General features: G+C 44.4%; 1 protein-coding gene across 1 annotated transcript in view; it reads right to left on the bottom strand.

Moving 5' to 3' along the window:
• Positions 1–5,598, bottom strand: part of FAH (fumarylacetoacetate hydrolase) — a 69,658-nt gene extending 64,060 nt beyond the window's left edge. The window contains exon 1 of the mRNA XM_075342894.1: positions 5,455–5,598. Coding sequence (XP_075199009.1) covers positions 5,455–5,535 — 81 coding nt within the window. The 5' untranslated portion in view covers positions 5,536–5,598. The remainder of the gene's footprint in view (positions 1–5,454) is intronic.
• Between the last annotated feature and the right edge of the window lie 7,075 nt (positions 5,599–12,673).

Genomic DNA, 12,673 nt, shown 5'->3' with positions numbered 1-12,673 from the left:
CAAAACGCAGGTGGAAAAGCAGGTAAAAAGCGCTGAAAATGCATCAAAAACGCGGTAAATACGCATGCGTTTTCAGCGCTAAATTTCTGGAAAAGGCAACTTTGGTCAAATCAATTAAGCACAAAACGTGCGTTTAGAACTGCAAGTAGCAACGCAAAGTGCGGTCGCAGCCCAAGCGCTAACATAATCCACAAGTATGTGAGGTTTCATAGAAGACTCGCTGTGAGATGCAATGTGGAGTGGACACTAACATTACACGATGGACCCCGCTGACTTATAAAGGGATCTGTCAGGGAATTTATCTGGCGTCTGTAATTTTGACAGTGTGAACATTGGTATATGTTAAAATATTCCCCCCTCAATTTTTCAAACAAAGCTTTTCAAGCAAATGTAAAGAACATCCCCTGCACTAGCTTCTATAGGACTGACGGACATAGTCACACTGTAGACGTGAATGGAGGAGCGGTTAAACCACTGCTTAAAGAGGATCTATCACCATAAATATGTATTTTTATATTTTTTTTACTTCCTGTTCCCCGAATCTGGCATTTTTTTCTCCTCTCCTTTCCTGAGAAATGGCCCCTTCTTGTATGTGAATCCAGTCTTGTCAGCCAAGTGGGCATGGCCTTCAGCTCTCTTCTATGAGAGTATTATTGATAACCACACCCAGATGACCATCAAGACTAGAGTTGCATACATGGAAAAAAGTGATCAAGAATGGAGAGGAAAAGAAACAAAAGAAAAAGAATAGTGTTGAGCGGACCCGGATCTGAAAAATCCGGATCCACACGGTTCGAGGCTCTGATCCGAGTCAGACCAGTACCCGGGATCCGGGGTGCACGATCCGGATCCGTGTTTTCTTTTTTTTTTTTTCCCCCTCTCTCTCCCCTCTCTCTCCCCATTGATTTACATAGCCGCGGATTCCGGATCGGATCCGGACTTCGGCGTCAACCCGATCCGAATCCGTCAGACCCGGATTATAGCCGATCCGCTCAACTCTAAAAAAAAAAGAATACCGGAATAAGAAGAAAATTGGAATTGACACCAGTTAAAAATGTATGACAAATTTATGGCAAGTGACAAGTCCTCTTTAATTCACTCAGGAGACTTGGGGACTAGTGGATGTTTGGGCTCGGAGAGTCCGGCCAGACTTTTTTTTTTTTTTTTTTTAAAGAGTTTTGTTCAGGGTGACTGGAACCGGACCTTGGACACTCATCTCGATTAGGGACCCATGGATTGGTGAGGTTCGGAAAGGTAGAAATCCTTGGACTAGGTGGGAAAAGCCTCTGACTGGTATTGATCTCTGGGGATCAGTGGTATATCCAGTGTAGGAGGCTGGGTCTACATACACACACGGCAACAGGTTCAGTTTTTGTTTTGTTTTTTTTAGCTTTAAGACTTTAAGTGATAATGCTAATGCAAAAAAACATCAGTTGCCATCAAGCTGTTTGTTCATTGAGATCCAGGTACTTGATCAAAACATTGCATGAAACATATTCAGTCCAACACACCGACGCCTGCACTTCTGGCAATGGACCCTGCTAAACAGTGGAATCTGTTCCTCCAATTTCCATCCATGGTTTTGTTAAATATTCTGGAGGCCATATGTGAATTCAGCTGAGGAATGAAATGCAAGTCAGAACAATTTTTTTTTCTAGCAAGATGTCAGTTTCTCTGTTGGACTATATTCCAACAAAACGATAAAATATGGCAATTGTTAACAACGAAGAAATGCAATCACATCACAGACGGTGGAAATTACTTTTAACTGTTCCTAGTCTGAAGATGATGGCAGTCTACTTTACCTTCTTACAGTGCTCACTCATAATTATAATACACACACACACACACACACACAAACAAACACACACACACACACAGACACACAGTACAGACCAAAAGTTTGGACACACTTTTCTCATCTCTATAACAACTGAGAGGAGACTTTGTGCAGCAGGCCTTCATAGTAAAATAGCTGCTAGGAAACCACTGCTAAGGACAGGCAACAAGCAGAAGAGACTTGTTTGGGCTAAAGAACACAAGGAATGGACATTAGACCAGTGGAAATCTGTGCTTTGGTCTGATGAGTCCAAATTTGAGAACTTTGGATCCAACCACTGTGTCTTTGAAGAAAAGGTGAACGGATGGACTCTACATGTCTAGTTCCCACCATGAAGCATGGAGGAGGAGGTGTGATGGTGTGGGGGTGCTTTGCTGGGGACACTGTTGGGGGATTTATTAAAAATTGAAGGCATACAGAACCAGCATGGCTACCACAGCATCTTGCAGTGGCATGCTATTCCATCCGGTTTGCATTTAGTTGGACCATCATTTATTTTTCAACAGGACAAGGACCCCAAACACACCTCCAGGCTGGGTAAGGGCTATTTGACTAAGAAAGAGAGTGATGGGTGCTACGCCAGATGACCTGGCCTCCACAGTCACCAAACCTGAACCCAATCGAGATGGTTTGGGGTGAGCTGGACCGCAGAGTGAAGGCAAAAGGGCCAACAAGTGCTAAGCATCTCTGGGAACTCCTTCAAGACTGTTCGAAAACCATTTCCGGTGACTACCTCTTGAAGCTCATCAAGAGAATGCCAAGAATATGCAAAGTAGCAATGAAAGCAAAAAATGGCTACTTTGAAGAACCTAGAATATAAGACACATTTACAGTTGTTTCACAATTTTTTTAAGTATTTCATTCCATATGTTTTCATTCATAGTTTTGATGCCTTCGATGTGAATCTACAATTTTCAGAGTCCTGAAAATAAAGAAAACTCTTTGAATGAGATGTGTCCAAACTTTTGGTCTTTACTGTAATATATATATATATATATATATATATATATATATATATATATATATATATATATATATATATATATATATATATATATATATATATATATATATTACACACGGCAGGTTCAGGGGTTGTAAATATGCCATATTCTCCTGGGTTGATCACCAGCACTCATGCACACTGCATAGAGATGCTTTCCGCTGATATTATCGGTATTTGGGTGCCCTCTAGTGGTCTTTAACTAAAAAAAAGGTAGGTTGAAAATTTTCTATGTTGCTTACAGAAAATGAAACACAAAATAAACACGGATCAGAAAACACATTTTTAACATAAGTCTGATTTACATAGATTTCTCGCTTAATCAAAATATTCAAACCAACAAGAAAAAAAAATATCTTTTTATAGATAAGTAATAAAAACTAATTTAAAGACGCACTTCGAACATTCTAATGGTGCAGTTTGACATGCTGATCTTACCGGTTTGTTCACATAGGCCAACAAACACTGATGGGGACCTAATGATGGAGAAATCTATTGTTCTGTCACTATGCAGAATCAGGTTATCGGCAGCCTATTTCTGGCTTACATGGGGACATGTGCGGCTGAGAACGAGGATTTTAATGGTGGCATAAATGATCACATCACCTGAAGAACAAGCATTTTGCTCATTCATTGGATAGGAAGATAATCGGGAGCAAGCTTTAATACAAACTAGAGTAAATGAACCATAACGGATTGTGGTCTTTTCTAATTGGAGCTGCCAAATGTCGACTCATATGTGGCCAATGAATTGTCCATCCCTTTCTTTGTATTAGGGTATACGCACACATAAGCATAAAATTCAGCCAAGTGCAATGCGAGAAAATCGCGCATTGCACTTAGATGTTATTCAATGAGGGAGTGCAGATGGTCAGCTTTTTTCTCATCCAGATTCTGGATGAGAGAAAAGTAGCAGCATGCTGCGATTATCAGCGAGAACCATGTCACTCGCACCCATACAAGTATATGGGTGCGAGTGAAACATCGGACTGTACTCGGATGACATCTGAGTGCAGTGCAATAATCGCATCAGCTGACAATGGAAGAGATGGGGATATTAATCCCTCCTTCTCCTCTGCAGCTGTGATCCAATCGCAGGATCAAGCCACAGTCACATGACACTCCTCTCACGCTGGCAGCACAGGGTCATTAGCATATCACATCCGATGCACTCTCATCAAATGCCATAGCATCGTGTGAATCCAGCCTTAGACCAAGATGCCAGACCCAGAAGACAGTCTAAATAAAAACAGAGCGTGCTCACCCAAAGTGGGAAATTATCAGCTAAATTCTCACAATCGCACCAAACTTGATATTTTCAGCCAACAAGAGCTGCAAAACCCAACCCAAGAGTTCTCAACAGTTTTTTGTAAAAGTTCCAGATGATGGTCATGATTTTATCAAAATCGTCCATATCAGCTGATTATATCTTACGTGTACAGTAGAATCCCTTTGAGGGAGCAAGATGGAGGAAATTGTGGTCTCTGCAGCAGCTGCTCCACATCTGGTCCCATACTATAAACCTCTGCACACACTTCTCTAAGGCGAAGTTCACACAGGGCATGTTTTGCTGCATTTTTGAGGTGACAAAGATGCACCTAAATGCATGCATTTCCTTCTCCCAGCAAAGTCTATGAGACTTTAATGTCTACACTGGGCATCTTTTGTTGGCTGCGTTTTTGAAGATGCAGCATGTTAATTATTTCTGCGTTTTTCCGACCTCCAGTCAATAGATTTGACTTAAATACGCATTGGGCAAAACACGGTAAAAACACAGTGCGTTTTTTGCCGTGGTGCATTTGAGATGCACTCAAGATGCACTGACAAAAAGATGCTGCGTGTGAACATAGCCTAACCTTGAAAAATGTGCCAATAACGCAACATGTGAACAAGCCCTTAGCTTCACTGTTCAGTACCAGCAAAATGAATGAGATTTCTGTACTCATGCACATGTAGCTTAGGCTAGTTTCACATATCCGGCTTTTCACCGGTTTGGTGGATGCGGTGCACACCAGTACAGTATGATACAGTACAGTGGCAGCGGCGCAACTTCCGGGTCACATGCTCCGGTCACATGACAGCATGTGACCGGCGTTTGTTGCGCTGCCATTGTACTGTATACACTGTACTGGCGTGCGCCGCATCGGCCAAAACGGTGAAAAGTCGGATATGTGAAACTGGCCTTATTTTTACCTTGCGGATTTGAACCAGATAATTTTTTCTGATCTGCATCATGTCAATACTTTCAGCGTTTTTCATTCATTCACATAAAAGTAAAAACTTAGCGAAAATACACGTCTATTGCACGTAAAGTTTTTTCTGCCTAAAATCTGTTTTTTTGGTGCAGAAAATTCCACTGCAAATACTCTACGTGCACCTAACCTAAAAGGTTCCACGGCCAGTCTACGGCATTGTCATTCCTCGGGGCTTCAATTTCGCAACCTTTGATTTCTTGGGTTGATGAAGACAAATAGGAAAAATGCAAATAGAATTTCCTAACTTACCTGAATAACTAAAGCAATCAAACATAAATCTCCAGTTTCATGTATGGCCGCAGTAAAGTTCTGAAAGTCTGCAAAAACAGTTATAGACCATAAGTAACTGTACCAACCTCATCTTCTGTGGAGAAAATCCCATACGGCAAATTCTGGATGGGAAAATCAGAGTCTGGGTCTACAGAGATGAAGGACATTGTGAGCAGAGAGGAGACTGGCCCCAGATTGTGTGCTCCTCAGAAGGCTCCAGGTGTGTCAGGACGAGGGAGGATCCGCACTTGTCTACTTCCTCCTCCTCACTAACCAATCCTGCACAGAGGAGCTCCTACACCCACCGGGATGTCACTAATCAAAACCAGGGTCAGGATGACTCAGCCCTTTCCTGAGAGCGAAGTTCAAAGACTTTTCCTAAATTTGACAGCAGTTTGCTTCTCTAGTAAAGTCTGTTCAGATGCAAGTCAAAGCCACGGATTCATGTGTAACGAAAGACAGGGATGTCATTGCACCAGATCCAGCAACTGAGATGAACAAAGGCTTTGAATTCTGACCTAAAACTAGAAGATTTCACACAAAGTGATATTTACAATCACAATATGTCTCAATGCAATATGACAAGTGATCACTGATCAGTAGAAGGGAGACAGATCACTAGAACAACCATTCCCTGCTAATGTCCTACACAATCAGAACCATAAAGGGGGGTTTCCTCAAGTTTGGAAGTTATCCCTAAAGGCCCTGTCACACACAGATAAATCTGCGGCAGATCTGTGGTTGCAGTGAAATTGTGGACAATCAGTGACAGGTTTGTGGCTGTGTACAAATGGAACAATATGTCCATGATTTTACTGCAACCACAGATCTGCCAAAGATTTATCTCTGTGTGTGACGGGGCCTTTATCCAATGGAATAGCGAACAACTTTGCAATGTCTGGAACACCCACCAATCCCAAGATCGGGGGTCTTTCCTATATGAATGGAGCCATGGTCAATCATAATCCCAGCAGCTCCATTCATTCTAATGGGGAGTGCCGAAGACCAGACTAATGCTGGGTTCACACAGAGCGACAGCGACGTCGCTGTTACGTCACCATTTTCTGTGACGCAACAGCGACCTTGTATGTCGCTGTTATGATCGCTGCTTAGCTGTCAAACACAGCGACGCAGCAGCGATCATAGCGTCGCTACATGTGCAGAGAGCAGGGAGCCGCGCACACTGCTTAGTGCTGGCTCCCTGTTCTCCTAGCTACAGTACACATCGGGTTAATTACACAATGTGTACTGCAGCTACATGTGCAGAGAGCAGGGAGCCGCGCACACTGCTTAGCGCTGGCTCCCTGTTCTCCTAGCTACAGTACACATCGGGTTAATTAACCCAATGTGTACTGCAGCTACATGTGCAGAGAGCAGGGAGCCGCGCACACTGCTTAGCGCTGGCTCCCTGTTCTCCTAGCTACAGTACACATCGGGTTAATTAACCCAATGTGTACTGCAGCTACATGTGCAGAGAGCAGGAGCCGGCAGCACAGGCAGCGTGAGAGCGGCGGAGGCTGGTAACGAAGGTAAATATCGGGTAACCAACTTGGTTACAGCTTACCGCAGCTGCCAGATGCTGGCTCCTGCTCTCTGCTCGCTTCATTTCGTCGCTCTCTCGCTGTCATACACAGCGATGTGTGCGTCACAGCGGAAGAGCAAAAATAAAAAAACGAACCAGGGCTGTGTGTAACGAGCAGCGATCTCACAGCAGGGGCCAGATCGCTGCTCAGTGTCACACACAGCGAGATCGCTAATGAGGTCACTGCTGCGTCACAAAAAACGTGACTCAGCAGCGATCTCGCTGTGTGTGAAGCACCCCTAAGTGCAGCCTAAGGCTATCTCCAGCTGTGTAACATTGAATAGAGCGGCATTGATCATGATGGACTTGCTTGTTGCAGTCACAGTACCCTGGGGGTTGTAATGTCACCCTTTCCACCTGTATTACACTGCGATATAATAGCTTGTCTGTGACGTCCCCAATGTTACCCTGAGATCATCTGTCCAGTAATCATCCATTAGAATGGATTTCTGTTGGGAAAAAAAGTTCTGCAAACACAACTTTTTTGTCTGTTGTTAAATAACTGATGTCTGCTGATCCGTTTTTTTTAACATGGGAGTCTATAGATCCGGTAACGGATTGCTAGTTATCTTCCATTTGAAACTGATTCTGTAAGAATAAAACAGATCTATTACAAATGAAAGAAAAATCAATGGCTAAATAGCAATTAGTTAACAGATCCGTTCTCCATAGACTCCAATGTAAAAACAAAGAAAAAACAGATCCGGCAAACATTAATTTTATAACAACGGACAAAAAAGTTGTTTTTGCAAAACTATGTGCGCACGCCGCGGATTTACTGCAGAAATTGTGTCTAACATTTCTGCAGTCATTCCCCAGCAAAACCTATGGGTATAACAAAAAATGCTGTGCGCACACTGCATTTTTTTTTTATACCTGCGGATTTACCCGCGGAATTTCCGCTGCAAAATTAATGGCATGTCACTTCTTTTCCGCAGGCAAAACCACATGTGGATTTCGTTGCGGCTTTGGTGCATTTTTTTACCACTGGTGCGGGATTCTTTCAGAGGGTCCGGATTTTCCTTAAGAAAAAGTCAATTTCTAGTGTGCACATGGCCTAAAGGATGATTATTGGACATGTGATCTCAGCCTAATCCTGCAGCCCCACTTTAAAGCCTCTGAAGTTCCAAAATAACATTTCTGTTTCATAAAAGCAATTTTAGGCTATGTGCGCACGTTGCGTAATTACATGCAGTTACGCTGCGCTTTGTAGCGCAGCGTAACTGCATGCGTCCTGCGTCCCCTGCAGTCTATGGAGATTGTGCAGGGGCCATGCGCACGTGGCGTTTTAGAGCGCAGCGCTTCGGCTGCTGCCAGAAGCGCGCGTTCTAAGAAGTGACATGTCACTTCTTCCGTGCGCTTTGCCGGCAGCCCCTGCTCTGTCTATGGCTGGAGCTGCAGGCAGAGCGCATGGAATCAGCTTTTTTTTTTTCACTACGGACATTTTCTGCAGCGATTTGAAGTGCACATGTGCTCTTCAGATCGCTGCAGAAAATTCTGCAGTGACTGTACGCAACGTGCGCACATAGCCTTACTCTGCAGCTGGTCACATATGTTGTATGAGCCAGGACTAGTCTGGTGGGGCGTCGCTTCCCCCAGACGAGTCCTCACACCAATCCTCTTATTGTGCCCCCCAGGCCTTGACATCTTCCAACCAATCTCCATCATGAGAAGATTACCAGAAGCCATGGATTGCATAAAAGAGGTCAGTCGTGTCCCATTTAATGGTAGGACCACCAGAATATTGTACAAAAGCACAAGATTTATGGCAGTCTACCAAGAAGTAGATTGTATGGAAGTTGTCAATCACAGCAAAGAAGCATAATTAGAGGAGTAGTCCGGAGAATAAAAGAGGACAAGCTGGAGAATAAAAGAGGACAAGCCAGAGAATAAAAGAGGAGAAGCTGGAGAATAAAAGAGGACAAGCTGGAGAATAAAAGAGGACAAGCCAGAGAATAAAAGAGGAGAAGCTGGAGAATAAAAGAGGACAAGCTGGAGAATAAAAGAGGACAAGCCAGAGAATAAAAGAGGAGAAGCTGGAGAATAAAAGAGGACAAGCTGGAGAATAAAAGAGGACAAGCCAGAGAATAAAAGAGGAGAAGCTGGAGAATAAAAGAGGACAAGCTGGAGAATAAAAGAGGACAAGCCAGAGAATAAAAGAGATTTTATCAAACACAGTAACATTAGATTGGAACTTCGAAAGCTGTATTGTAAGGGTATGTGCGCACGTTGCTTTTTACCTGCTTTTTACCTGCTTTTTTGCTGCTTTTTCTTCTGCGCCGTTTAATGCCAAAATGGATGTGTTCTTCTATTCAATCAAAGTCTATGGGAATTTGGGTTTCTTGTTCACACTATGTTGTTCAAAATGCTGCCTTTTTGAGGCAGAACTTTGGTCAAAAACTCAGCTTTTCAAAGAAGCAACATGTCAATTGTTTTTGCCATTTGGGTTTTGCACTGCAAAGCTGAGTTTTTGACCAAAGTTCTGCCACAAAAAGGCAGCATTTTGAACAACATAGTGTGAACAAGAAACCCAAATTCCCATAGACTTTGCTTGAATAGAAGAACACATCCATTTTGGCATTAAACAGCGCAGAAGAAAAAGCAGCAAAAAAGCAGGTAAAAAGCAGGTAAAAAGCAACGTGCGCACATACCCTAATGCTGCCATCAGTATATATGTAGAATGGTTTCTTTTCCAATGGTTAGTGGACCTGACAGATCCCCTTAAAAAAATGTTTGTATATTATGTAAAGAACATTAAGGGGCTGGGTCTGCAGGCTCATGCGCATCAATATTATAATATAACATTCATTTACATAACGTTGTTAATTCCACATCGCTTTACATACATTGGCAAAACTGTCCCTCACAATCTAAATTCCCTATCGGTATGTCTTTGGAGTGTGCGAGGAAACCGGAAACCCTTGCAAACACGGGGAGAACATACAAACTCCTTGCAGATGTTGTCCTTGGTGGGATTTGAACCCAGGACCCCAGCGCTGCAAGACTGCAGTGCTAACCACTGAGCCACCGTATATTTAGTTTCACTTCGTCCCGTACTTTGATTGACAACCAATACCTTCCTGAACTCTGAGCAACTCTACCATGTTCTGCCATAAATAAAATGTTAACACAAACAGATTGTTAGAAATTATTAATATATGTTGAAAGCTCTGCTAGAAAACGGGCCATTATACCGGCTGCTATAAAGGATGTGGCTTCTACTGAGCATGTGCAGACTTCAGAAGCAGTGAAAAGAGCTTGTCAATCAATCTAGATGGGGGGGCAGTTTGAAGCCTGAATATACTTGGACTCAAACTCTGGCACTGTATATGTATCGAATGACTAGTGCAATACAAGTCCCTAGTTGCTTTAACCTCTCCCTTCTCTGATCTCCTTCATTGACAGGTGTCTCCCTGTGTATGTGCTTAGGGTGTAACGTCTGTCTATAAGAGTGGACTTGCCTTGGACTAATGATTTGAAACGTACAGAGAGGTAAATAAGTATTTGATACACTGCTGATTTTGCAAGTTTTCCCACCTACAAAAAATGAAGAGGTTTGTAATTTTTATTGTAGGTACACTTCACCTGTGACAGACAGAATCCCACAAAAAAATCCAGAAAATCCCATTGTATGATCTTTAAATAATTCACTTGCATTTTATTGCATGAAATAAGTATTTGATCACTTACAAACCAGCAAGAATTCTGGCTCTTATAGACTTCTTATTTTTTTCTTTAAGAAGCTCCTACTGTGCACTCATTACCTGTATTAACTGCTCCTGTTTGAACCAGTTACCTGTATAAAAGACACCTGTCCACACACTCAAGCAATCACACTCCAACCTTTTTACCATGGCCAAGACCAAAGAGCTGTCTAAAGACACAAGGGACAAAATTATAGAGATGCACAAACTGGGATGGGCTACAGGACAATAGGCAAGCAGCTTGGTGAGAAGGCAACAACTGTTGGTGCAATTACTAAAAAATGGAAGAAAGACAAAATGACTGTCAATCTTAGGGTACTTTCACACTTGCGTTATTTATTTTTTTTTTTTGGCGCAATCCGCTGTCTTGGGAAACAGCGGAATCCCATAGACTTGCATTGATGATGGATTGTGCCAACAATGTAACATTAATAGCTTGCATCAAAATGACGCCGAGCAGCGGATTCCTTTGCTTCCGTTAAAATTTATAATGGCTCCCTATGGTAGCGGATTCCGTTGCAAAGTGCTTTACAACGGAATCCGCTGCTGGATTCCGCTAATTTCTACTGAGCATGCCCAGAATGAAAAAAATGAAAAGAAAAAAAAAAAAACAGCCGACGCATTCCGTTAGACCAGGGGTGGGGAACCTTTTTTCTGCCGGGGGCCATTTAGAAATTTCTACCAACCTTCGGGGGCCGCACAAAATTATCAACTTGAAAATTACCCTAATATATTTGGTCAAACAATTAACTCACTGTTGCGGCTGGAGCTTGTACTCTTTGGTGCAGCTATAATATTAGGTGATATTGATCTTTTTGCTTTTCACAACTCCTTTTCCAGGTTTGAGTTGGCTGGGACTGCTGTATATACATCACAGGGGAGGGTTGGGAGGAAAATAGATCACTGGGGAGGCTGGGGGCATAGACATCACTGGGGGGTACATACATCACTGGGGGATACATAAATCATTGATGGGGAGCACAAACATAGCTGGGGGGGCATAAACATTGCTAGGGAGGGCTGGGAGGAATATACATCACTAGGGAAGCAGCAGGGCATAGACGTCACTGGGGATACATACATCACTGGGCGGCACAGACTTCACTGGGGGTATATACACATCACTGGGTTACACAGACATAGCTGGGGGGCACAAACATTGCTGGGGTTATATAAATAGCCGGGGGCAAACAGCCCTGGGGGATGCCGGAGGGACACAGACAGCCCTGGGGGCACAGAGAATGATGGGAGAGGCTGGAGGCACAGACAAATCAGGGGGACGCTGGGTGCACAGATGGCACAGAGAAGGATGGGAGAGGCTCGGGGCACAGAGATCACTGGGGAGACTGGGGGGGCACAGATCACTGGGGAGACTGGGGGGGCACAGATCACTGGGGAGACAGGGGGGGCACAGATCACTGGGGAGACAGGGGGGGCACAGATCACTGGGGAGACTGGGGGGGGCACAGATCACTGGGGAGACTGGGGGGGCACAGATCACTGGTGAGACTGGGGGGGGCACAGATCACTGGGGAGATAGATCACTGGGGAGACTGGGGGGGCACAGATCACTGGGGAGACTGGGGGGGCACAGATCACTGGGGAGACTGGGGGGGCACAGATCACTGGGGAGACTGGGGGGGGCACAGATCACTGGGGAGACTGGGGGGGCACAGATCACTGGGGAGACTGGGGGGGCACAGATCACTGGGGAGACTGGGGGGGCACAGATCACTGGGGGGGCACAGATCACTGGGGAGACTGGGGGGGCACAGATCACTGGGGAGACTGGGGGGGCACAGATCACTGGGGAGACTGGGGGGGCACAGATCACTAGGGGGGCATAGATCACTGGGGAGACTGAGGGGGCACAGATCACTGGGGAGACTGGGGGGGGACAGATCACTGGGGAGACGGGGGGAGGCACAGAACATTGGGGGGGGGCACAGATCACTGGGGAGACTGGGGGGCACAGAGCACTGGAGGTACAGAGCGCTGGGGGCACAGGCAGACCTGGAT

The sequence above is a fragment of the Anomaloglossus baeobatrachus genome, chromosome 4 (genome assembly GCF_048569485.1).
Source record: "Anomaloglossus baeobatrachus isolate aAnoBae1 chromosome 4, aAnoBae1.hap1, whole genome shotgun sequence".
NCBI classification, from domain to species: Eukaryota; Metazoa; Chordata; class Amphibia; order Anura; family Aromobatidae; genus Anomaloglossus; species Anomaloglossus baeobatrachus.
This window is presented reverse-complemented; position numbering and strand designations above follow the sequence as displayed.